We start from the raw sequence: 27,615 nt of genomic DNA, 5'->3' as shown, positions 1-27,615 counted from the left end.
TTTAATTCTATCTTAAAATAATTCCAAGTCGTTAGCAAGGACCAACTTCATATATTTCTCAATGGTTCTAATATTTTTCGATGTTAAAATGTTTTTAAAACTAATTCCTTATTGTTCCATTCTACCTTGTATCTAAGTTTAATAAAATAATCTTTCGGATTCACCCCCACTAAGTTTCTGGCTAACTTTCCACGTTCCCACCAGAGTCACTAGGTCGGCAGCTCCTTATTTGCTCAGGCTTTTAGCTCCTCAGAGTACAGGTTCCTTCAAAAGCCCGCTTACTTCAGGATACGACAAGTTCTTTTTTTTTTTTTAAATGAGATGGAGTCTTGCTGTCGCCCAGGCTGGAGTGCAGTGGCGCGATCTCGGCTCACTGCAGGCTCCGCCCCCCGGGGTTCAAGCCATTCTCCTGCCTCAGCCTCCCGAGTAGCTGGGACTACAGGCGCCCGCCACCTCGCCCGGCTAATTTTTTGTATTTTTAGTAGAGATGGGGTTTCACCGTGTTAGCCAGGATGGTCTCGAGCTCCTGACCTCGTGATCCGCGCGCCTCGGCCTCCCAAAGTGCTGGGATTACAGGCGTGAGCCACCGCTCCCGGCCAGGATACGACAACTTCTTAGCTTATCCTATCATCTCCTCATCAAGGCTTTCAAAACATTACCAGTACCTAGGAAATGTTTTCCTTTCCCCCCTTTCCTTATTTGTATTTTCCTCCGGGCCTTTCTCCCCTAGCCTTTAGTTTATTTTTATTCTGTGGTTTATTTTTTTTCTGGATTTCCACCTCAGAATGGCCCAGGATAAGGCCAGAGTCTCACAGTTCTGAGCTCTAGTTCTCCTGACTGCTATGCTTATTATAGCTGCTATTTCTTCCCCCTTTTTTCCTTCCCCCTTTTCTTTCAGTGTCTACTAATTGTTCTTTGATTATTTCTTAAAGTTCATCTAGAAATTTTCTCAGCCTACCTACCATTCTACCATCTGAATTGGTTATTCTTTGGCTGAAGTCTCTCTGGAAAGAAATTTTCTATAGCAAGTCAAAATTCCATGTGGTACAGTGTAAACCCAGTTAAAGATAGTGTCGTTTAGTGGAAGAAAAATGTGCTAACCCACCTGAATTTGAATCCCAGCTTCCCTACTTACTAGCTACATGACCATAAGCAACTGGTTTAATTTTTCTGAGTCTTGGTTTTTTTCCTCTACAATTAGAAGAACACTATCCTCAAAAAGTTATTGTGAATACTAAGTGACAGTATGTGAACACTACCTAGAATATTGCCTGGGACATTATTGTGTTTAATAAATATTAGCTCCTTTCCCTCCATTTCTTTTCCTCCTCTGTCCTTGCTAGAAACAGAAAACAGTTACTATATTCTGTACATTTGTGGGGTGTCTTCTTTTTCTAATATTCTAATTAACCTTTCAATTTAATATGCCTTTCAATATAAGCAAGGGATAAGAATAAGTTTCATTTAATTTGGAGCAATATAATACGATTAAGAGAGTCATTAAAAGTGCCAGTCTCAGAGTCAGACTGGTTGTATTTGAATCCAAGCTCTGCCTCTTACTAGCCCAATGATCCTAGGAGACTTCATTAACTTCTCTGAGCCTCAGATTCCTCATTTGTAAAATAGAAGTTAACAAGTTACTACTTCACAGAATTCTTGTGAAGACTTACTGAAATAATCCAAGAAAAGTGCCACGCCCAGGGCCTTACATCTAAGTGCTCAATAAATGTTAATGTTAAATAATTATTATTTTAAATGTATTTAAAAGCCAATAAAATTAAATGTAAATGCTTCTATATTTAGTCTGAGACATTCATTTCATAAAGCATACATCCTAGCGATTAAGACACCTTTGAGTTTGAAATAATCTGATAATGATTTAATTAGGATCATATTTAGAACATAGGCTCTAGAGTCAAACAGATCTAAATTTGAATCTTAGCTCTGTCTCTAGTTGCTTGACCTGAGAAAAATGAATCAATCTTTGAGTCTCAGTATTTTCATCTATAGAATGCCAGTAAATTTTAACACTTACATCAAGAGCTCTGGTATATTCAGAATAGCATACTGGCCAGCATCTTTTCTGATTGCCTACATTATTCCAATTATTAAATATTTTGAATATCACCCTGGTCTATTGGATTGGTGTAAGGATTAAATGAGGTAACAGAGGTAAAGGACTTTACACATAGTAAGTACTTTATATATGGTTGCTATTATTTATTAATCAGATGTATTTGATATGCTATTTTAATGATTTTAAATAATTTTATATTTTAAACTGTCAACTAATTTCAATAATTTAGAAATTAAAACAAGTACCTTCATGTTCATTTAAAATAAATTCTACTGGATTACTAACACCCAGTCCTGAACAACGAGGTAGCAGCAAAATCACTTTAACTTTCTGTAACCTGTGATCCTTTGAGTCAATGTTAATAAATGTCTCATGAAGTATTTCAATATCTGGGGAAAAAACACAGAAAATTCAATGTAAAATATTAATGAAAAATCTTAATGTAGTATGTGATTGTATCTATTTATTGTACATTTTAAAATCCTCAACCTCACAAAAATTCATTTCGATGTAGTTAGAAAAGAAGGCTATTCTTCTCTGATATCTACCCAAAGTTAATACAGGAATCCTATTAATAGAATGCTTTCTCCTTCACCTGAAATGATGTTGAAATTTAAAATTAAATTCTCATTCTGAACTGCAGGATATATAGTAGGGGAGAAATGGACTTCAGAGGCAGAAAAATTCAAGTTGACTCCCAGCTTCACTGTTTACTAGCTGTGCATTTTAATCTCCCTGAGCCTCCATTTCCTTCTTCATAAAATGGGATGGCTACCTCATATAACTGTGGTGAAGACTGAGATAAAGTAGTTAAGCTTAGCGTGCTGTCTATTATATAGCAAGGGCTCAATATTGGTTATTTCCCTCTCCTATTCTTCATCCCCTTTTATGTTCTATCTTCTCTCCAGAAAAAAGAAAAAAATAAAAAAGGTGGGGGAGGGTTATCAGAAGCACTTATAACTTTCCAGTCCAAGGTACAGAATCCATACAAACTGGTGTAAAATATCAATCATACCTTTAAGGATCTTGTGACTTAGCTTAAGAGAGTCTGCCTTCCCTTGCATTATAGCCATCTGTGCCCCCTATCTTACAGCCAACCCTCTACTTTTGCGGTGGCTATCACGCCTCACCTGCTGAAGAATCACTCTTGATATGGCCCCACCTGCTGCCTTTCTCTTGCCTCACCAATTTTTCCCTCTTCCTATTCTCTGTGTCTTTCTAAATTATTTTTTCTTTAAATCGAGTGGTCCTTTTCTTCTTGCCCCCTGCCACTATTTTAAACATTTTATTGGGAAACTTCAAATACCTGCAATATAGGCATAATAATATAATAAATTCTCAAGTACCCATCACAGAGTTTCAACAGTGAACCATTCACGGTCAATCTTGTTTCATCTGTACAATGCAGCCCCTCCCACCCAGCCCCCTATTATTTTGAATCTATAAATAGTACCACATATATCTCTAAAAGGATAAAATCTTCTTTTAAAATGTAACGACATCAAGAAAGTTAAAAATGTTTCCTTATTATTATCAAATATCTAATCTGGCTCGCATTTCCCAACAGTCTCACACGTGTCAAAAGTTTTTTGTTTGAATCAGGATCTAAATAAGGTACATACATGGCAACTGATCAGTCTTACTTTACATTTCTTTTCACCTACAGGTTCTCCCTTCATTTTTTCTTAACATTTATTTCTTAATGAAACTTCATTATTTGCCCTGCCAGAGTTTCCCACAATCTGGATTTTGCTGTTTTCCTAGAATGCAGTTTAACATGTTCCTCTTTTCTGTACTTCCTGTAAATTAGTAAGTGAATCTTTAGAAGACCAATACTTTTTCCTTTGGGGGACAGAGAGAAAGAGGCAAAACTACTTAACAGACGGCATCATATTCTTCCACTCAGTTGCCTTTGTGGTACCACCAAAGGGGTTGCAAAACACTCATATTCTAATTCTAAAACCCTTTTTCCTTTATTAGCTGGAATACTTCTAAAAGGAGAAATTTCCTCTCTTCTACTGCCTGGCTCCTCAGTAGTTCCTATTCTCTTGTGTTAAGTAGGTAAAAACTGCTCAACTATTTGAAAACTCTAATGTGTACAGATGTAAGAACTGCAGAGAGCAGCCACTATTCCCACCCTCAGCCCCACGACTGAGAGAAAAATGAACAAGGAACTTGGAAACTCAGCAGAGCACCTCCCTGCCCCCAAACCTACACACAACACACACCAGGCTGAGATTCAGGTCTCTGAGAAGAGGGCACGGTTACCAAAGGAATATGCTGTGGTGAACACTGCCAGGATTCTACACAGCCACCATAGGGATAAACAAGCATTGGAAGAAGAAAAGTCCTTTCTTCTTCCTCTTCCAGTCTTACAAAGTCTCTCGGCACCCTCTAATGACAGAGGCAGTTGGCAATGGAGAAACGGAGAATCAGAGTACAGTTCCAGCATCACAAGGCAGGACAAAGTGTGGGTTTAGAGCTGAGAGGCAATAATAAGAACTGGCCCAGTTCCTGAACTTGCTTTCTCTTGATTCTTCTCCTACTTCTCTGTGGCTCCTTTGCTGGTTCCCTCTTATTCAGCTTCCTGACCTCTAGGTATTGGAGTGTCCAGGAATCGGCTTTTAGATTTCTTTACTACCTAAACTCACTTCTTTAGTGATCATGACATTCAATATTATGTAAATGCTAACAAATCCCAAATATGTATCTTTAACATAGACTTCTCCCCTGAACTCCAAAAGAGTGTACCCAAATACCTGCTTGACATTTCCACTTAATGTCTAACAGGCATCTTAAACCTAACATAACTAAAACCTAACTGTACCACAGTCTTTCCCATCTCAGGAAGAGGCAACCTCGGCCGGGCACGGTGGCTCTTGCCTGTAATCCCAGCACTTTGGGAGGCCGAGGTGGGCGGATCACGAGGTCGGGAGTTTGAGACCAGCCTGACCAACATGGTGAAACCCCATCTCTACTAAAAATACAAAAATTAGCCAGGCGTCATGGCGTGCCTCTGTAATCCCAGCTACTCAGGAGGGTGAGGCAGGAGAATTGCTTGAACCTGGGAGGTGGAGGTTGCAGTGAGCCAAGATCGTGCTACTGCACTCTAGTCGTCTGGGCGACAGAGCAAGACTCCATCTCAAAAAAATAAATAAATAAAAGGAAAGAGCAACCTCATCGAGATTATAAAATGAACTGGGAAGTAGTTCCTCCTTCCATTCTCTGAAAGAGTATTATTTCTTCCTTAAATTATTTGCAGAATTCTGTGACAACATCATATAGGAATAAAATTTTTAAAAACTTTTTGTCTTGTGGGTGGGAAGATTTTCTATTATGAATTCAACAGATATTAATAGCCATTAATCTTAAGATCTTAATAGCCAGATTCAAGAGTATCCAGATTTTCCAAAACTATTTCTCAGTTTTGGCAAGTTGTCTATCCAGGAATCCATAGCAGTTAAATGTTCAAGTTTATTGGCATAAAATTGCTCATAGTATCTTTTTATTGTGCTTTAAATGTATCTAGGATCTGCAGTGATATTATTGATAACTGAATTGTTTTATGTTCTTTTTCTTGATGAATCATTATATTTTCTTTTAAAATTATATTTTCTTTTTTTTACATTTTAAAATCACTTTTTTATTTTTTTATTTTTATTTTTTAGTATTTATTGATCATTCTTGGGTGTTTCTCGGAGAGGGGGATGTGGCAGGGTCATAGGATAATAGTGGAGAGAAGGTCAGCAGATAAACACATGAACAAAGGTCTCTGGTTTTCCTAGGCAGAGGTCCCTGCGGCCTTCCGCAGTGTAAAATTGTATTTTCTTTTTAAAAAGTCACTTTTTGGTTTTGTTAAGAGATATTCTGTTTGTTTTCTGTAACATTAATTCCTGCCATCTTTATTATATTCTTCCATCAGATTTATTTGATGCTATTTTTCTTTTTTTTTTCACTCTTTAAAGTTTTATTTCACTAACTTCAGGCCAAATTCCCACAACTGTGTTCTGGTCAATTTACTATCCTTGCTTGGCTTCCCCAAATGGTAGTACCAAAATATTTGTGGGGTAGGGAGAAGAGACCACTTTAAGAAGCACTGCATTTACTTATCTTCCACAAGGCAACAGAGTTGGGCATCTGATTGTTCAACAAAACAAAGCTTTAATAGCATCCAGGAGGGCAGACAGGCAGGCAAACCACGCTGTAGACACTCTTCTATTTGTCAAAATCAGACCAGAGAAAACCTACTCCACACAGATATAATAGGTATTGATATTCATCTTTCTTTTTCTGTTGCCGCAACATTTTTCTTCTTTTAATGATCATATCATGTAGTTTCTCAAGTCCTTCCTTTAGGCCATCTCCTATGATTGCACAGGTAGGCTGCAAATGCCAAGGAGTTGATGAGCTCAGGTCACCCATTGCTAACAATTTCTCAATTTCTGAAAGAGACAATGAGTTCCTCAAATCTTGTTTGTTAGCAACTATAAGTACAGGGACTCCTTGATTTTCTGATATCCTCGTTATTTTGTGAAGTTCAGTTTTGGCTTCTTCCATCCTTTCGACATCAACAGAGTCCACAACAAACACAATGCCATCTGTGCATCTGGTATATGACTTCCACAGTGGCCTTAATTTCTCCTGACCACCTACATCCCAGAAGTGAAAAGTGACTGTTTTAGAATTTCCCAAGGTTACTTTAATTTTCTCAGTGTTAAATCCTTTGGTAGGTACGGTATTTACAAATTCATTGAACTGCAGCCTGTATAAGACAGTTGTCTTTCCAGCACAGTCCAAACCCAGAATAACAATGTGGAAGGACTGAAATGAAGGCAGGTTGGACAGGATAGAAGTCTGGTCTGATAGCCCATTCCCCATTTCCAGGTGCAAATAAATGTCCCAAATTGAAATGCTTTTCTCTTCTTGCTTTAGAACTTCTCTTGGTAACTGATCCGGCTATAAGACTGACTAACCGTCCTTCCCTCTTCTTCACTCAGCGTCTCTCCCAGCCGCTGGGGAGGTGCCCTGATACCTATTCCCTGGCATCAGGGAGGCGTGGGCGATGGCGGAGGACTGGGCGCCTGGCAGGCGCCACGCGCCAGCTTTGATGCTATTTTTCTAACTTCTTATCATGCATGTAAGCATCATTAATCTTTACTATTTCTTCTTCTCTAATGGTAGTATTTTAGCCTACAACATTCCCTCTTAGTTGCATTCTACATGTTAACATGTATTTTTACAATCGTTAAGTTCAAAATATTCTCTAATTCCCACTGTGATTTCTTTTATAACTGATAAATTATTTTGAAGTATGTCATTTTAATTCCAAAGTGTGGCTGGGCATGGTGGCTCACGCCTGTAATCCCAGCACTTTGGGAGGCTGAGGCGGGTGGATCACCTGAGGTCAGGAGTTCACAACCAGCCTGGCCAACATGGTGAAACCCTATCTCTACTAAAAATACAAAAAATTAGCTGGGCATGGTGGCACGTGCCTGTAATCCCAACTACTTGGGAGGCTGAGGCAGAAGAATCACTTGAACCTGGGAGGTGGAGGTTGCAGTGAGCCAAGATCACGCCTTTGCACTCCAGCCTGGGCAACAAGAGTGAAACTCCATCTCAAAAAAAAAATCCAAAATGTCATGGGATTTCCTACTTTTTTTTTTCTTTTTTCCCTGATTTCTTGCTTGATTCCACTGTGGCTGAAAAACATATTAGGAGCTTGGTGTGGTGACTCATCCCTGTAATCCCTGGGCAACATAGTGAGACCTTGTCTGTACCAAAAAAAAAAAAAAAAAAAAAAAAAAATAGCTGAGAGTGGTGGTATGTGCCTATAATAGCAGCTACTTGGGATGCTGAAGTGGGAGGACTGTTTGCACCCAGGAGATCAAGCTGCAGTGAGCCAGGATCACACCACTGCACTACAGCCTGGGTGACAGTGAGACCCAGTCTCTAAAACAACAACAACAACAACTTTATATGATTTCAGTCCTTTGAAAGTCACTGAAACTTGCTTCCTGGCCCAGCATGTAGTAATTTTTGCTATTTATGTGTTCTGTGCAGTCACTAGGTACGGTGTTCTACATATGTTAGCTTGGTTAACTTGCTGATTATGTTGTTTCCATCTTCTATATCCTTACTTATCTTACTAATTTGTTTTCAATTTGAGAGAGGTCTGTTAAAATCTCCCACTAAGATAAATTGACAAATTGTCTAGCTTTTGGTTCTGATTTTCTTAAGGTTTAAGTATACAACTCAGGGGTTCTTTTGAGTACATTCACCAAGCTGTGTAACCATCACTACTACCAATTCTGCAACACTTTCTTCACTCCCAAGAGAAACCCCATACTCATTAGTAGTCATTTTCCCAGCCCATCTCAGGAAAGGGCAACCAGCCCATCACATTTGCTAATCTATTCTATGTCTCCGTAGATTTGCCTATTTGGGATATTGTCCTCTTCCCCCAAAATGTAATCATAAATGAGGACTTTTTTGTTTGGCTTTCTTACTCAGCATCATGTTTTAAGAGTCGTCCATCTTGCACCATTAGGATTTCATTCTTTTTTATGGCCAAATACTCTTCCATTGTATGGATATACCACATTTTTAATCCACTCATCATTTGATGGACATTTGGGCTATTTCCACTTTTTAGCTATTATGAATAACACTGCTATGAACTTTCATGTACAAGCTTTTGTGTGAATATATGTTTTCAATTCTCTTGAGTATGGACCTAAAGGTGGAATTCTTAAGTTATATAGTAACTCTATGTTTAACTTATTGGGAAACTGCCAAACTGTTTTCCAAAGTAGCTGCACCATTTTATGTTCCCATCAGCAATTCTTCCACATTGTTGCTTACATGTTATTTTCCTGTTTTTTACTATAGCCATACTAGTGGGTTTGAAGTGGTATTTCATTATGGTTTTGATTTGCAGTTCCCTAATGATGAATGATTTTGAGCATCTTTTCACATGAGCTTACTGGTCATTTGTAGATCTTCACTGGAGAAATATTCAGATCTTCTGCCCTTTCTAAGTTGGGCTACTTGTCTTTTTATTGTTGAGTTGTTTATATATTCTGAATACAAGTCCCTTTTCAGATAGATGATTTGAAAATAATTTCTCCCATTCTGTGAGTTATCTTTTTTTTTTTTTTTAATGGATTCTCGCTCTGTTGCCTAGGCTAGAGTGCAGTGGCACAATCTTGGCTCACTGCAACCTCCACCTTCTGGGTCCAAGTGATTCTCCTGCCTCAGCCTCCTGAGTAGCTGGGATTACAAGTGTGCACCACCATCCCCGGCTAATTTTTGTAATTTTAGTAGAGACAGGGTTTCGTCATGTTGGCCAGGCTGGTCTTGAACTCCTGACCTCAGGTGATCCACTCACCTCGGCCTCCCAAAGTGCTGAGATTACAGGCATGAGCCACCGTGCCTGGCCAGTCTTTTCAGTTTTTTGATAGTGACTTTGAAGCACAAAAGTTTTTAATTTTAATCAAGTCCAATTTACCGATTTTTTTCTTGTTGCTTGTGCTTTTGATGTTATATCTAAACAACCACTGCTAAATCCAAGCTCATGAAAACTTACCTGTGTTTTCTTATGAGTTTTAGCTCTAACACTTATATTTTTGATCCATTTTGAGTTAATTTTTGTATATGATTTGAGATATGCATCCAATTTTATTCTTTTCCAAGTGCCTATCCTGTTGTCCCAGCACCATTTGTTGAAAAGACTATTCATTTCCCACTGCATGGTCTTGGCAACCTTGTTGAAAGTCTGACCATAAATGTAAGGGTTTATTTCTGAACTTTCAATTTTGTTCCACTGATCTATACATTTACCCTTACGCTAGCATCACACTTCTTGATTACTGTAGCTGTGTAGTAAGCTTTTAAATCAGGAAATGTGAGTCCTATAAACTTTGTTCTTTTTCATGACTCATTTAGCTATTCTGGGTTCCTTAAATTTCCATGTGAATTTTAGGAACAGTGTGTCAATGTCTGCAAAAAGCTCAGCTAAGCTTTTTATAAGAACTGCAATGAATCTGTAGATCAATTTAATATTAAGTGTTCTGATCCTTAAACGTGGAATATTTTCCATTTGTTTATGTCTTCCTTGATTATTATTTTTTTAGAGACAGGGTCTCACTTTGTTGCCCAGGCTGGAGTGCAGTGGCATGACCCAGCTCACTGCAGCCTTGAACTCCTGGGCTAAAGTGATCCTTCTACCTCAGCCTCCCAAGTAGCTAGGACTACAGGCATGTGCCACCATGGCTGGTTAATTTTTAAATTTTTGGTAGAGATGGGATCTTGCTACGTTGCCAGATTGGTCTCGAACTCCTGGCCTCAAGTGAGCCTCCCACCTTAGCCCCTCCCAAAGTGCTGAGATTACGGATGTGAGCCACTGCACCCGGCCCTAATTTCTCTTTTCTTTTTTTCTTTTTTTTTTTTTTTTTGAGACAGGGTGGAGTGCAATGGTGCAATCTCAGCTCACTGTAACCTCTACTTCCCAAGTTCAAGAGATTCTCCAGCCTCAGCCTCCCTCGTAGCTGGGACTACAGGCATGAGCCACCACGCCTGGCTAATTTGTTTTTGTATTTTTTATAGAGACGGGGTTTTGCCATATTGCCCAGGCTGGTCTTGAACTCCTGAGCTCAAAGTGATCTACCCACCTCGGCCTCCCACATAAGCCACAGCATCCAGCTTCCTAATTTCTTTAAGTGATATTTTGTAGTTTTTCATTGTACAAGTCTTGAGCTTCTTGTATTAAATTTATTGCTAAGAACTTTATTATTTTTGATGTTATAAAAAGGATTGTTTTCTTTCATTTTTTAGATTATTCATTGTTGGTAGATAGAAATACAATAGATTTTTATATATTCGTTTTGTATCCTGCAACCTTACTATATACTAATTTGTTAGTTCTAATAGTTTATTCATTGATTCCTTTGGATTTTTTGTGTACAGAGAAGGTTTGCTTGTTCTGGACAATTTTACTCTCTATATATTTTAGGACTATGTTATTAGGTACATATATCTTTAGTACTGTCATATTTTCCTGATGAATTAAACCTTTCATAATTATAAATACCTCTCTTCATTTTTAGCAGTGTTTCTTGACTTGAATCTATTTGTCTGCAGCTCTTTTTATTAGCATACGCACAGCATATCTTTTTCTGTTCTTTCAAGTTTTTTTGTATCCTTTTATTTAAGAGCATTTCTGGTAAATAGCATTTAGTTGATCTTTTAAAATCCAAGACTGACCGGGCACAGTGGCTTATGCCTGTAATCCCAACACTTTGGGAGGCCAAGACAGAAGGCTTGCTTGAGCCGAGGAGTTCACAACCAGTCTGGGCAACATAGTGAGATGTCATCTCTACAAAAAATAAAAAAATTAGCCAGGTGTGGTGGCACATGCCTGTAGTCCCAGCTACTTGGGAGGCTGAGCAGGAGTATCGATGGGGTCCAGGAGGTTGAATTTATATTGAGCTGAGATTGCCCCACTGCACTCCAGCCTGGGTGACAGAGCGAGACCCCGTCTCTATAAAACAAAAAGAAAAAAACAAACAAACAAATAGGAAACAAACAAAAATCCAATATTGACTTTCAAGTATTCAGCCCATGTATTTTAAATGTGTTTAATGTATAATATTTTAGGCCAGGCATGGTAGCTCACACCTGTAATCCCAGCAATTTGGGAGACCAAGGCAGGTGGATCACTTTGAGCTCAGGAATTCGAGACCAGTCTGGCCAACACAGCATGTCTTTACTAAAAATACAAAAAAATTATCTGGGTGAGGTGGTGCATGCTACTCAGGAGATTGAGGCATGAGAATTGCTTGAACCCGGGAAGCAGAGATTGCAGTGAGCTGAGATAGCTCCACTGCAGTCTAGCCTGGGCAACAGAGGGAGACTGTGTCTTAAATATATATATATATATATATATATATATATATATATATATGCCGAGGCGGGTGGATCACGAGGTCAGGAGATCAAGACCATCCTGGCTAACACAGTGAAACCCCGTCTCTACTAAAAAAATACAAAAAATTAGCCGGGTGTGGTGGCAGGCACGAGTCCCAGCTACTTGGGAGGCTGAGGCAGAAGAATGGTGTGAACCTGGGAGGCAGAGCTTGCAGTGAGCCGAGATCACGCCACTGCACTCCAGCCTGGGCGACAGAGCGAGACACCGTCTCAAAAAAAAAAAAAAAAAAAAAAAAATATATATATATATATGTGTGTGTGTGTGTATTTCAATGTTTACGTATTTTAATGTCATATGTATATAATGTATGTAAGCTTAAATATATGTTATTTGGTTTAATCTACCATCCTATTTGCTATTTGTCTTGCTTTTTTTATGTCCCCTTTCTCTCCTTTTTTTTTTCTTTTTTTGAGACAGGGTCTTGCTCTGTCACTCAGGTTAGAGTGCAGTGGCATAATCATGGCTCACTGCAGCTTTGATCTCCTGGGCTCAAGCAATCCTCTAACCTCAGCCTCCTGAGTAGCTGGGACCACAGGTGTGTGCTACCACCTGGGTAATTTTTTGTATTTTTGATAGAAATAGGGTTTTACCATGTTGCCCAGGCTGGTCTCAAACTCCTGGGCTCAAGCAATCCACCTGCCTCAGCCTCACAAAGTGCTGGAATGGAATTACAGTAATGAGCCATTGTGCCTGGTCTTCTCTCCTTTATTGATTGATTGATTGATTGATTTATGAGACGGAGTCTCACTCTGTTGCCTAGGCTGGAGGGCAGTGGCGCGATCTCAGCTCGCTGCAACCTCTGCGTCTGGGGTTCAAGTGATTCTCATGCCTCAGCCTACCAAGCAGCTGGGACTACAAGCCTGTACCACTCATCCGGCTAAGTTTTGTATTTTTAGTAGAGATGGGGTTTCACCATGCTGGTCGGGCTGGTCTCGAACTCCTGGCCGCAGGTGATCCTCCTGCCTTGCCTCCTAAAGTGCTAGGATTACAGGCATGAGCTACCACACCTGTCCTCTCCTTTTTTATCTTTTTTTAGACTCATATTCCAATTCTATATTTCATTCCTCTCCCCCTTAACTATTCATTATACATTATTTTATTATGTGTTACTCATTGTCCCAGAAATTATAGCAAACATCATTGACTTAATATACTACTTTACCACTTCCTAGAAAAGCAAAAACCATAGGACACATTAATTCTATTTTTCTTTCCTCTAAAATTATATGTCATGGTTGTAATTTATTTTAATTGCATATAACATTAAATATCTTTAGTCCCGCAGACATTAATTTGCAACCCCATTAAACATTAGATTATAATCATTTAGATTTACCTATGTACTTAACTTTTGTATTTTTCTTCATTTCTTTCAGCATCTCCACTTTTTTAGAGACAGAGTGTTTTTTTCGAAACAGTCTGGCTCTGTGGCCCAGGCTGGAGTGCAGTGGCGCAATCTCGGCTCACTGCAAGCTCCGCCTCCCAGGTTCATGCCATTCTCCTGCCTCAGCCTCATGAGTAGCTGGGACTACAGACGCCTGCCACCATACCCGGCTAATTTTTTGTATTTTTTAGTAAAGACCCTGTTTCACCGTGTTAGCCAGGATAGTCTCGATCTCCTGACCTTGTGATCCGCCAGCCTCGGCCTCCCAAAGTGCTGGGATTACAAGCGTGAGCCACCGCGCCTGGCAGAGACAGGGTCTTGCTCTGTTACCCAGGTTGGAATGCAGTGGCACAATCATAGCTTACTGTAACCTTAAACTCCTGGGCTCAAGTGGTCCTCCCACTTCAGCATCCTGAGTAGCTAGGACTACAGCTGCACATCACTACATCCAGCTATTTTTTTTTAATTTTTAGTAGAGACAGTGTCTCACTGTGTTACCCAGGCTGATCTCAAACTCCTGGCCTCTTCCTAACTTGGCCTCCCAAAGCACTGGGATTACCAGCATGAGCCACTGTGCCCAGCCTCCAATTTCTTCTACCCAAACCATGTATCTTTAGTATTCCCTTTACTGTGTCTACTAGTGACAAACTCTCAGATTTTGTTTGTCTGAGAATATCTTTATTTTATTTTATTTCAAAGAGTATTTTTGGTGGATATAAAAATCTAGCCTGGCAGTTTCTTTCAGCATTATGAAGACATTGTTTAATGGTTCTGGTTTTAATTGTTTCAATTGAAAACTTAGTTTTTAATTTTATTGCTATTCCATTGATGGTATATGTATTTTCTCCCTGGCTACTCACCAATGCCTTTCTCTTTGGTTTTCAGCAGGTATGCTATGGTATGCCTAATATGTTACCTTAGTCTGTTTGGGCTGCTACAACAAATGCCATAGAATGAGTAGCTTATAAACAAAAGAATTTTATTTCTCACAAGTCTGGAGACTAGGAAGTTGAAGATCAAGGCACCAGCAGATTCAGTGTCTGGTGTGGGCCTGCTTTCTTACAGATAGTGCCTTCCTGCTGTATCCTCAGATGGTGAAAGGGGGCTACCTAGGTCCCTGGGGTCCCCTTCATAACGGCACTAATCCCATTCATGAGGGCTCTGCCCTCACAATTTCCCAAAGGCCCCACCTCCTGATACCATCACTTCGGGGGTTAGGATTTTAACATACAAATTTTGTGGGGATACAAATATTCAGGCCATAGGATATGTTTTCCATGTATTCTGATTAGACTTTTACAGGGCTTCTTGAATCTGTGGCTTAATGTCTTTCATCCACTTTCAAGAATTCTCAGCCTGAAATTCAAATATTGTTTCTTTCCAATTCCTTTTCTCCTCTCCATCTGCAATTCCACACACACATGAGATAACTGAATCACTGAGTCTCATGTGTGTCTTATGACCTCTTTCATATCCTTTGTCTCCCCATGCTTAAGTCTGGATATTTTCTTCAGGCCTATCAGTTCACTCATTGTATCTTCATTTCTGTGTAATTTACTGTAAAATCCATATCTCATTTATTTCCTAATTTCACACATTGTATTTTTCCGTTCTAGAACTTTCTTTTAGCTTTTTTGATTATAGTTTCCAGGTCTTTGCTAAAATTCTAAAATTTGACATTTAGTCCCTCCAGCTTATTAATCATAGTTATTTTAAAGTGTACATTTTTAGTCAGGTGCAGTGGCACCTGCCTGTAATTTCAGCTACTTGAGAGGCTGAGGCAGGAGGATTGCTTGATCCCAGGAGTATGAGATCAGCCTAGGCAACATAACAAGACCCTGTCTCAAAAAAGTAAAACTAAAGTCCACGTCTGATAAATCCAGTATCTCCAGATACACTGTGGGTCTGCTTCTACCGCAGTGCTTTCTGTTTTAGTCATATCTTTTCTTGTTCTGTCAGTGTTTTATAAAATTGAGTGGTAGATATTGCATTAGAAAAAATTTAGAAGATACAGGCCGGGTGTGGTGGCTCATGCCTGTAATCCTAGTACTTTGGGAGGCCAAGATGGGTGGATCACCTGAGGTCAGGAGTTCGAGACCAGCCTGGCCAACATGGTGAAATGCCACCTCTACTAAAAATACAAAAATTAGCGGGGCATGTTGGCGAGTACCTGTAATCCCAGCTACTCAGGAGGTTGAGGCAGGAGAATCGCTTGAACCCGGGGGGCAGAGGTTGCAGTGAGCCAAGATGGTACCAACTGCACTCCCGCCTGGGCAACAAGAGGGAGACTCCACCTCAGAAAAATTAAAAAAAATTTTTAAAAATGAAAAAATTTAGAAGATAATTAGAAATGTAGGATGATGTTGTTTTCCTCCAGAGGGAATTTACTTTTGCTTCTGGCAGGCAGCTAAGACTGGGCACTAGCAATCCCAGATCACCTTAATCTAATTGGGAATTAAGATGACTGGAATGGGGGTTCTAATTCTTTGGAGGACTGATCACTATCCAAGATGTACTTCGGGACTCCAAGTGAAATCCTGAGTATTTACCAGGCTACCTCTCCTGGTCAAATCCTGAATTCCACTTTTTGTCTCCCTATCCCTGTGAATCTGTTAAAAGTTTTGCTTAGTTTTTCAGCCTCGCTGAACCTATAATAAAATGTAATCTTTAGTTAGAATGATCCAATGGAAACATTTTTAAAAAACAAGAAGCCTAAAAGACAGCTCCTAGGCCAGGCCTGGTAGCTCACGCCTCTGTAATCTCAGGACTTTGGGACGCCCAGGCAGGTGGATCACTTGAGCCCAGGAGTTTGAGATTAGCTTGAGCAACACTGCAAAACCTTGGCTCTACAAAAATTAGAAAAATTAGCCACGCATAGTGGCATGAGCCTGTAGTCACAGCTACTTGGGAGGCTGAGGTTGGAGGACCTCTTGAGCCCAGGAGGTAGAGGCTGCGGTGAACTGTGATCATATCAGTACACTCCAGCCTGGGCAACAAAGTGAGACTTTATCTCAAAAAAAAAAAAAAAAAAAAAAAAGACTTAGCTTCTAGTCCTAGATATTATCTTTGTCACTTAAGCACTTATTTAAGTATTTATTAAATGATAATCATTCTTATTTATTAAATGATACATTTCTACTTTAAATGTTTGAGCCTCAAATTATGTGAGCTAAATGTCAAACAGTATTACAAAGTACCAAGAAATTAATTTAACCCACAGTTGTTTAACCAAATTAAGCAACAAGGACAGCCTGATAAGACATAGATTAGTAAGGATTTTAAGATATTAGTTCACATATAGAGCTTTTACATTACAAAAAAACTAATAAATTAAAACTTTTTAACGTTTCTAAAATCTTGTAGAACAATAATCACCAAATGAAGAAATATTTTTACATACTTTTACATCCTATTTTTGTGAAAAGGGTCTTCAAGTCAGGATCCTTAGCTTGTGATTGTACTCCACACACAAATACTTTTGAGGTATTATTATTTGTTAAAATTGACATGTGGGCAACTGTGTACCATGAACCTGTATTGACCATTAAGATATCATCATCCATATTTAATAAAGCCTTTACAGAATGGACAGCAAGACTTCGAGATTTGTCCTGTAAGATAATGGTATGATTAGAATTTCAAAGGGTATGTATGGCTAGAAATATAAGCTGACTTCTATTTGCTTTACATAAAAGAAAGTACCTCATAGTAATATTAGATACCTAACCCATTTTAGTTTTAACATCTTAATATATGTCTAAGTAAAGAGTTAACAAAGACAACTGATGTTTAAAACAAAGAGCTTAACTTTGTTTAGCCTAAATTATGACTGTTACTGTCTAAGTTTTGTATAAAGCAATGCCAGAATCTCTAAAATATGGTCAACAGATTAATGATGTCCTATCTTAACTCCCATTCTTACCCCTTCACAAAAACCCACTCATCTACTACTTCCATTTTCTCTTCCCCATTACCTTGTCACCTAAATTGCCACTAGCTCACAGAGATTAAAATTAATATATTTGAGAAGCTCATCAAAGGGGGCTTGACAGGTTGGGCTTCTGCAGTTGATCTCAGTGCTTGATATGGTAAGAGATTCTGCCCAAGAATATGAATGTGGAAAAGGGATAAACCTTAGAAGATCAAGGTATATCTGAGGCAATAATTGGAATCTAAGGATGTAAAAATGAATTTAAACTACTTTTTTATACCTTTTATTTTCGTTCTGTTGAAACTACATTATACCTCACATTCTCTTCCTATATTGAGAGCCTTTATATACCTCTTACAAATCAAAGCTATAAGACTATATTAAAGAAATTATGAAAAACTATTACAATTGTTTTTTCATATGCAAGATGGCACTAGCATCTTCCCCAGAAAGGGAAGGAAGAAAAGGTCTCATTGTACTTTCTCTTGAATTCTCCTTTAGGGGAGAAAAGTAGAACCTTACAGCTGCCAGCAATGCAAATCTTCCCATTCATGGAATCTGGGAGAAGAATATGTTCTTTATAAATTCACATGAGACAAAGATGCCAACCAGATGCACTGATTGTAGAGGTATTAATTTTATTCAAGGTGACAATTAGGCCTTATAAACCTCCCTGATAATCTATAAAAATATAAACAGTGTTAGGTTTTATTTTTAAGTGGAGAAGTTCTTTGGCTAGGTTGGATTGTTGAGAATCACAATGAAAGTAAATATTAGTTTACCTGAAATATAAGTTTGTAATCTTTGAAAAGATCTATATTTATAAGATCATTTTTAAGATGAGATGGAAAAATTAAGACATCATAGCAATGTTGATCCACAGCAAAGACTTTATCATCAATATGCAATACAGATTTGACTTTATTATAGCCTCTTCTCTTCAAATTATTATAAACTTCTTCAGGGCTGTAAATATACAACATTAGCTTGTAATTACAAATATAATACATTAAAAATGTCCTTAACACTAACACCTTTTTCCTGTAACAAAGAAAAATATCACTTCATACATTACATCTAATGGAACTAACAATTTTAACCAACAATAAACTAAAAGATAATTATAGGCAGAGAAGTTAACATATTTATGTAATTACCTTTGGTAATTTGGTCATAAGCTCTGGAACTTAACTCTGATTCCCTAATCACTCCCCTAGATGTACCACCCCCACCTCTTAAAAAGGTAATGCTTCTCATCACATTATTTTAAAAGGATGGAGACTTGAAATATAAAGAATTTGATTTAAACACTTACCTGATTTTACAAGTATTTATCCAAGCATAAAGTGGTAAAGTGGAGGCCCTTAGTTCCTGTTTCCTAACTGTTTCTGGAAGGATGTGGTAAATTGAAAGGGCATCATGCTTGATTCGACATCTTGCCAATGCTGCAGCCAATTTTATCTTAAAACTAGAGACAGAAAATCCATCCTTAATCTATTGCATTTGAGACAAGACTATCAATTTTCCACTGGAAACTCTAAAAAATTACATTTAGAATTTTAACAAATAACAATTCTATTTCAAATTTTTGAAGTCTAAAATAAAAATGTGTCGTATTTGTAAATAGAAATCCAAGCCCGGGCGCAGCAGCTCATGCCTGTAATCCCAACACTTAGGGAGGCCGAGGCAAGTGGATCACCTGAGGTCAGGTGTTCGAGACCAGCCTGACCAACCTGGGGAAACCCCATCTCTACTAAAAATACAAAATTAGCCGGGCGTGGTGGCGGGCGCCTGTAATCCCAGCTACTCGGGAGGTTGAGGCAGGAGAATCACTTGAACCCAGGAGGCGGAGGTTGCAGTGAACCGAGATTCCACTCCACTCCAGCCTGGGCAACAAGAGCAAAACTCTGTCTCAAAAAAAAAAAAAAAAGAAAGAAAAAGAAAAGAAAATAGAAATCCAATAATCCTGATTTCTTTCTTTCTGTTTTTGCTGCCCCTGTATAGTTGTGCAGCAATTTCTTAACTATTATATTAATTACTGGTTGAAAGACAAACTTTTTTTTTTTTGAGATAGAGTCTCCGTCTGTCACCCAGGCTGGAGTGCAGTGGCATGATCTTGGCTTACTGCAACCTCTGCCCTGTGGGTTCAAGCAATTCTCCTACCTCAGCCTCCCGAGTTGCTGGGACTACAGGTGTGCACCACCACACCCAGCTAATTTTTGTATTTTTAGTACAGATGGGGTTTCGCCATGTTGGCCAAGCTGTTCTCAAACTCCTGACCTCAAGTGATCTGCCCGCCTCAGCCTCCCGAAGTGCTGGGATTACAGGCGTAAGCCACCGCACCCAGCAGAAAGACAAACTTTATTTATTGAGAAGGGTCTAGGATTTAGAGTCAGACAAACTTGAAGTTAAATCCAGGTTTTATCACTTACTAGCTGTGTAACCTCAGGAATGTTACTTAATCTCCTTTTTCAGCCTAGTTGTCTCATCTGTTAAAGGTGGTCAACTTACCTTGTTATTAATGTAGTGATTATCAATCATGTGTGCAAAATTCTTAGCACAGTGCCTGGCACATAGCAGGCACTCATTATAGGCTAGTTATCAGTATCACAGATGGCAACAGTATAGTCTTGATAAGATTAAAGAACTTTCATGAGTCTGTATTAAGTCCTTCCCAGTTCTGAATGTCCCATGCTTCAAAATTCCAAATCACAAAAGAAAAACAAGAACTGGTTAGCATCACCATGATGGCTCAATGATTTTTCTTGATCTCATAGCCCAAATTTTTAATGAATGAGAACACAGGACTTATTCCTGACCCATATTCATAGCATTTTCACAGTAGAAATCTAACTGAAATCAACGTCAAGTATAACCTTGAGTGAGAAATAAGAAAAGATGTCACAAAACAGTCAAATACGATCTGAGTTGTGGTTGGTGGGTGGTACAGAAGGGGAGCACACTTTCAGGGAATTACTGTCAGGCCCACCTAAATTGTTTCAAAGAATGCTGGGAGCCAGGACAAGAGGGGTAGTAAATGAGCATCTCTGTTATTTTTTTAGCACCAACTGTTAAATCCCTACTTCTTTTCTTCATGCCTGCAGTGTCCTTATTCTACATTTCTTATCTACTCAATAGAATGAGAACATCTCACCCAAAAAAATTGTTTATGTGGGAATATTATGTGTATGTATATGAGAGAGAGAAGATGGGGAACTTGGGAAGGAAAGGGAAGGGTGATCAAACATTAAGCCTTTTGGGACTACAATAAAATTAGATTTGTCTAATTCTGTGTCTAAATGTCACAGAACTACAGCAGTGGATACTAAAAAAATGACATAGTACATTAATGCACCTCAAAAAATAAATTAATGTAAAAGGGGTGAGTTACTGTTCTATATTATACATTGTGAGATATTCTGAGTATAGACTATTTTTTATTAACGATACTTGCAAATACTTAGTTCAAATTTATCATGATAAATGATATTACTGAATTATTCAATCATTAAAGACTAAAAATATGAAGCTGAGAAATATACATGTGCTGTGTATACGGGAGGAGTGTAAGGAGAAATAAATCTCCAATTTTCCAGATAGTAAACATTTTGGACCATGATTTTTAACAAAATTTAATCCCACAAAAAATAAAGTGTACATGCAGTTATACAGATTTTTATGTAAATATACTATATTAGACTTAGGGCAAAGATCAAATCCATATGTTCTTAAAATAACCAGACCTATACTTCTGTAGATGAAGTACGCTATCTTGTGGTTACTAAAAAAAGCTTCTTCCATAGCTTTAAATAAGGAGGACTGCAATGATGAAAATGGTAGCAAAGTAGCCTTTCCCAATATTCTTGATCCAGAAGTCCTTTTTCTGCTACAGTTTGTATGTTATCACAGAGAGCTGCCTGATTATCTTTTTTACCATCATCCCAGTTACACACACAGTCAGAGCTTCCTTTATGATATTAAATATTAATTATATAATTATATAATTATATATGTATAATTATATAATTATAAATATATATTTATATAAGCTTAAATTTTAGATGAAATCCACCAGCCACAGGACAGAATCTAAACTCCTTATGAGGATATTCTAGGATCTTAATAGTTCAACCTGAACCAACTCTTCCTGTCTCAATTCCCATCACTCTCATCCATAAATCTATCGTCAGTCGTGCTGAACTATTTGCCACTCCTATGGTATGCCATGTCACATCTCCTCTTTCTCTCTCTTCCATATTCTCTCTCTCTCAATTATCTGAATTCAGGTAATTTGATTGCAGAGTTCAAGCCCAACTGGCGTGCATGAGAGAGAAGAGAAAGAAAGAAAGACAGAGATTTTTTGGAGGTAGGAAGAGAGAGTCAAGCCAGTTTTTCCAGTGTTTGGTACTATAAAATGTAGCTCCCATGTTAGGGAGTTGTTGGCAGCCAAGCTTCTTATCCTGGAAATATAGAATGATAAGAGAATGGAGGCACAGAGAAGCAGAGACTAGAGTCCTGATGATTTTGGAGTCACAGGCTCTATTTAGCAGAAGCATCACTACATCACCGCCCTTCCTGTAGCCTCATGTTCAATTCTTCCATAAATGATCTTAAAGTCCCTCTTTTGCAGAATCTGTCAGTTGCAAAAAATCATCTTAACTAATATGCCATTTTTCCTCAGTTTATTATTTTTTATTTTTTGAGACAGAGTCTTGCTCTGTCACCAGGCTGGAGTGCAGTGGTGCAATCTCGGCTTACTGCAACCTCCGCCTCCTGGGTTCAAGAGATTCTCCTGCCTCAGCCTCCCAAGTAGCTGGGACTACAGGTGCACACCACCACACCTGGCTAATTTTTGTATTTTTAGTAGAGATGGGGTTTCACTATGTTGGCCAAGATGGTCTCGATCTCTTGACCTCATGATCCGCCCACCTTGGCCTCCCAAAGTGCTGGGATTACAGGTGTGAGCCACCGTGCCCAGCCACCTCAGTTTATTTTTTAATGAAATTGATATTACTCTTTTTTGGCTTTTTACTACTTCTTTTGGCTTTTTGTAATATACATTTACATTTTTAAAATTTTCAGAAATATTTATGTAGTTTTTGACTCAAGTTTTTGAATTGCATTACTAATGTCTAACATATCAGAACTGTGGTTCTCTTTAAATATAAATTGAATAAAGCCATCTGCTGCATAATGACATTTAGGTCAATGATGAACTCTGTTTATGATGGTGGTCCCATAAAAGTTTACTACGGTAGTACCTTTGCTATATTTAAATAGGTTTAGATACACAAATACTTGCCATAGTGTTATAATTGCCTACAGTATTCAGTACATAACATGCTGTGCAGGTTTGTAGCCTAGGAGCACTAGGTTATACCATATAGGATAGGTGTGCAGTAGGTTATACCATCTAGATTTGTGTAAGTATGTTCTACGATGTTCCCATCAGAAGAAATCACCTAACGGCACATTTCTCAGAATGTATCCCCATCATTAAGTGATACTTGATTGCAATTTCTTTTTTTTGAGATGGAGTTTCCCTCTTGTTATCTAGGCTGCAGTGCAGTGGCGTGATCTTGGCTCACTGCAACCTCCGCCTCCCGAGTTCAAGTGATTCTCCTGCCTCATCCTCCCAAGTAGGTGGGATTACAGGCATGCACCACCACGCCTGACTAATTTTGTATTTTTAGTAGAGATGGGGCTTCTCCATGTTGGTCCAGGCTGGTCTCGAACTCCCGACCTCAGGTGATCCACCCGCCTCGGCCTCCCAAAGTGCTGGGATTACAGGCGTGAGCCACCACGCCTGACCTTGATTGCATTTTCTTAATGCCAAAAGATAATCTTCAATGAACTGCTTGAATTTCCCAGAAAAATGTAAAATCAGTCATCTGCTTCAGACTCTTTACTAGGTAAGTGAAACAGGTGAAGAGTTTCTGAAGAAGGAGTGGAGAGAATGTGAGAGATAAAACCCATGAACAAGTATTTAAAAGGCATTTTGGCAATTAGAAATTCTGGAGCATTATGGGGAATGAGAGAAACTGGGGAAGATAAGAAAAAGAATATATCTGAGCAAATGTGCCTTATCCCAAAAATGCATGGCTGGTTTAACATTCATAAACCAGTCAATGTAAATCACCTGGCCACTTAATACAATAAAGAAGAAAAACAATCACTTCAGTCTTCTAAAACTGTTCTCTGTTTTCTTAACTCAGCAAGACTGCTATTTTCTACTTTCTGCATTGCAGTTTGAGAATTCTTCCAGGCATAAAGCCAGGACTATTCTAGGGCTCACCTCATTTGTTTTGTTCTTTCAGGGATCAGGTTTCTGTGCTGCTTCTTGTCTAATGTCCAAAACCTTTACGTCCTATGATATATTTTGGCCAGTTTTCTAGTTGTTTACAGTAGAAGGGGAAGTCTGATCCAAGATATTCTATCATGACCATACAATTACATTTTGAAAATATCACTCTACCTGCCATGTGGAATTGATTGCAGGAAAGTGAGAGTTATAGGCCAGGGAAATGTATCTAAGGAAGCTATCATTGTAGTCCAAGTGATAGATTATGGTGGCATAGATTTGGATGGTAGTAGTGGAAATGGAAAGAAGCACACAGGCTCAGTGTATGTTTTTGAATTGGAGTTACAGGACTTGATGCATTAGACACAGATTGAGTGCAGGGGAGGGGAGGAAAGAAGAATCAAGGATGATGTCTAGGTAGATGGTGATGCCTTAGCTGTGAAGTGGAAGATATCAGAATAAATGGTTTTGGGGTGGTTTGGAAGAAGAACTGACTAAGTTTTTCCCCTCCTTTCTCTACTTTTTCACTGCTTATTTTCCAATTGCTGCCTCACAACAGTCCAACAAATAATTTAATAGAAATAGATTATTGGGCTGGTGGAAAGTCATGGGGAGTGAGAAACAAGGGGTTGTGGTCTCTCTTTTTTTAACCTGGTCACACAGTATTAAAAAGACAGTTACATTTTATACAAAGAATGGGTTCTTAAAGACCTTTCATATGTAAAAAAAAAAAATGATAATAGGTATCATTTTGGATTACATGTCTAAACCCATGAATAAGTGAAGAAAAAGATACATGTTGGTGCATAGGGGTATAAGAGTGAAAAAACACAAGGATTCCCAGGAGGAACAACAACAAAGGTCAAACCACTTTTACAAGGAGGAAATCATTCTCATTCAGCTTCTTGCTAATTACTTCTTCTTCTATAACCTCTTAGAGTTAGTCTTTATCTGGCCGAGCACGGCAGCTCACACTTGTAATCCCAGCACTCTAGGAGGCCGAGGCGGGAGGATCACCTGCGGTCAGGAGTTTGAGACCAGCCTGGCCAACATGCTGAAACCCCATCTCTACAAAAACACAGGCATAATGGCGCACGCCTGTAATCCCAGCTACTTGGGAGGCTGAGGCAGGAGAACTGCCTGAGCTCAGGAGGTGGAGGTTGCAGTGAGCCGAGATTGTGCCATTGCACTCCAGCATGGGCGACAGAGCAAGAGTCCGTCTCAAAAAAAAAAAAAAGAAAAAAAAAAGAATTAGTCTTTATCCTCTAAGTAGATATATGCTAAGGTATACTTTGAGCTTACAGTGACTGAACTTCCCTGGGAACTACAGTCTTAAGCCCTAGAAGGCAGATAGAGTTGGCTTCCTGCTGTCTTTCTGTGGTTTAGAATACCACTTCATTGGCTACAGGGAATTGGCTCGAGAGACTGCACCTGACCTGTACTGAGGCAATCGAATTTCCTCTCACAGGAATTTAGAAATGGGAGGTAAGATAATAAGTTAGTCTCAGTGAAGAAACTAGCATACAACTGTAACATAAGCTTGGGTACTGGGGTACAACAGTAGGGCCTTCTCCATGCAGACTAGAAAAGCAGAGTAGGCAGATGTGCAGAGGAAAAAAATGAAGCAGATACTACGAGAGAAGCAGAGATAAAAAGATAAAGAGATAAAGCAAATTAAAGTCCTAACATCTTTCCAGTTCCTGATTTAATTCTCTTCCTGAGTCCTTGAGTTGTATGAGATATCCCAGTATCTTTCTTTTCCATTTTTGCTCAAGCTAAGTGAAGATGGCTTCAATTACTTGAAAGCTAAGAAGACTCTTGAGTAACAGCTCTGCACCAAGCGGACCTAATAGACATCTACAGAACTCTCCACCCCAAGTCAACAGAATATACACTTTTTTCAGCACCACACCACACCTATTACAAAATTGACCACATAGTTGGAAGTAAAGCTCTCCTCAGCAAATGTAAAAGAACAGAAATTATAACAAACTGTCTCTCAGTCCACAGTGCAATCAAACTAGAACTCAGGATTAAGAAACTCACTCAAAACCGCTCAACTACATGGAAACTGAACAACCTACTCCTGAATGACTACTGGGTACATAACGAAATGAAGGCAGAAATAAAGACGTTCTTTGAAACTGACGAGAACAAAGACACAACATACCAGAATCTCTGGGACACATTCAAAGCAGTGTGTAGAGGGAAATTTATAGCACTAAATGCCCACAAGAGAAAGAAGGAAAGATCCAAAATTGACACCCTAACATCACAATTAAAAGAACTAGAAAAGCAAGAGCAAACACATTCAAAAGCTAGCAGAAGGCAAGAAATAACTAAAATCAGAGCAGAACTGAAGGAAATAGAGACACAAAAAACCCTTCAAAAAATTAATGAATCCAGGAGCTGGTTTTTTGAAAGGATCAACAAAATTGATAGACTGCTAGCAAGACTAATAAAGAAAAAAGAGAGAAGAATCAAATAGACGCAATAAAAAATGATAAAGGGGATATCACCACCGATCCCACAGAAATACAAACTACCATCAGAGAATACTACAAACACCTCTACGCAAATAAACTAGAAAATCTAGAAGAAATGGATAAATTCCTCGACACATACACTCTCCCAAGACTAAACCAGGAAGAAGTTGAATCTCTGAATAGACCAATAACAGGCTCTGAAATTGTGGCAATAATCAATAGCTTACCAACCAAAAAAACTCCAGGACCAGATGGATTCACAGCCGAATTCTACCAGAGGTACAAGGAGGAACTGGTACCATTCCTTCTGAAACTATTCCAAACAATAGAAAAAGAGGGAATCCTCCCTAACTCATTTTATGAGGCCAGCATCATACTCATACCAAAGCCTGGCAGAGACACAGCCAAAAAAGAGAATTTTAGACCAATATCCTTGATGAACATTGATGCGAAAATCCTCAATAAAATACTGGCAAACCGAATCCAGCAGCACATCAAAAAGCTTATCCACCATGATCAAGTGGGCTTCATCCCTGGGATGCAAGGCTGGTTCAATATACGCAAATCAATAAATGTAATCCAGCATATAAACAGAACCAAAGACAAAAACCACATGATTATCTCAATAGATGCAGAAAAGGCCTTTCACAAAATTCAACAACCCTTCATGCTAAAAACTCTCAATAAATTAGGTATTGATGGGACGTATCTCAAAATAATAAGAGCTATCTATGACAAACCCACAGCCAATATCATACTGAATGGGCAAAAACTGGAAGCATTCCCTTGGAAAACTGGCACAAGACAGGGATGCCCTCTCTCACCACTCCTATTCAACATAGTATTGGAAGTTCTGGCCAGGGCAATTAGGCAGGAGAAGGAAATAAAGGGTATTCAATTAGGAAAAGAGGAAGTCAAATTGTCCCTGTTTGCAGATGACATGATTGTATATGTAGGAAACCCCATTGTCTCAGCCCAAAATCTCCTTAAGCTGATAAGCAACTTCAGCAAAGTCTCAGGATACAAAATCAATGTACAAAAATCACAAGCATTCTTATACAACGATAACAGACAAACAGAGAGCCAAATCATGAGTGAACTCCCATTCACAATTGCTTCAAAGAGAATAAAATACCTAGGAATCCAACTTACAAGGGATGTGAAGGACCTCTTCAAGGAGAACTACAAACCACTGCTCAATGAAATAAAAGAGGATACAAACAAATGGAAGAACATTCCATGCTCATGGGTAGAAAGAATCAATATCGTGAAAATGGCCATACTACCCAAGGTAATTTATAGATTCAATGCCATCCCCATCAAGCTACCAATGACTTTCTTCACAGAATTGGAAAAAACTACTTTAAAGTTCATATGGAACCAAAAAAGAGCCCACATCGCCAAGTCAATCCTAAGCCAAAAGAACAAAGCTGGAGGCATCACGCTACCTG

The 27,615-nt window shown here is 38.7% G+C and overlaps 2 protein-coding genes across 3 annotated transcripts in view; both read right to left on the bottom strand.

The window, feature by feature from the left end:
* The window catches only part of NSUN7 (NOP2/Sun RNA methyltransferase family member 7), a 60,027-nt gene that overhangs the window by 16,770 nt on the left and 15,642 nt on the right, over window positions 1-27,615 (bottom strand). For both annotated transcript variants that reach the window (XM_003832215.3, XM_014344636.3), the window contains exons 5-8: window positions 18,693-18,845; window positions 18,160-18,343; window positions 16,847-17,057; window positions 2,323-2,466 (exon numbers count right to left, since the gene is read on the bottom strand). In XM_003832215.3, coding sequence (XP_003832263.3) covers window positions 2,323-2,466; window positions 16,847-17,057; window positions 18,160-18,343; window positions 18,693-18,845 — 692 coding nt within the window. The remainder of the gene's footprint in view (window positions 1-2,322; window positions 2,467-16,846; window positions 17,058-18,159; window positions 18,344-18,692; window positions 18,846-27,615) is intronic.
* LOC100985091 (ADP-ribosylation factor-like protein 4A) lies at window positions 4,860-7,267 on the bottom strand. The gene has a single exon (XM_003832217.6). The coding sequence runs from the start codon at window positions 6,953-6,955 to the stop codon at window positions 6,293-6,295; it is 663 nt and encodes a 220-aa protein (XP_003832265.1). The 5' UTR covers window positions 6,956-7,267; the 3' UTR covers window positions 4,860-6,292.

This window comes from Pan paniscus, chromosome 3, assembly GCF_029289425.2.
Source record: "Pan paniscus chromosome 3, NHGRI_mPanPan1-v2.0_pri, whole genome shotgun sequence".
In the NCBI taxonomy this organism is placed as follows: Eukaryota; Metazoa; Chordata; class Mammalia; order Primates; family Hominidae; genus Pan; species Pan paniscus.
This window is presented reverse-complemented; position numbering and strand designations above follow the sequence as displayed.

Excerpts from the sequence above, each read along its gene's own strand:
- LOC100985091 (XM_003832217.6), bottom strand. The coding sequence starts at position 6,955 with ATGGGGAATGGGCTATCAGACCAGACTTCTATCCTGTCCAACCTGCCT.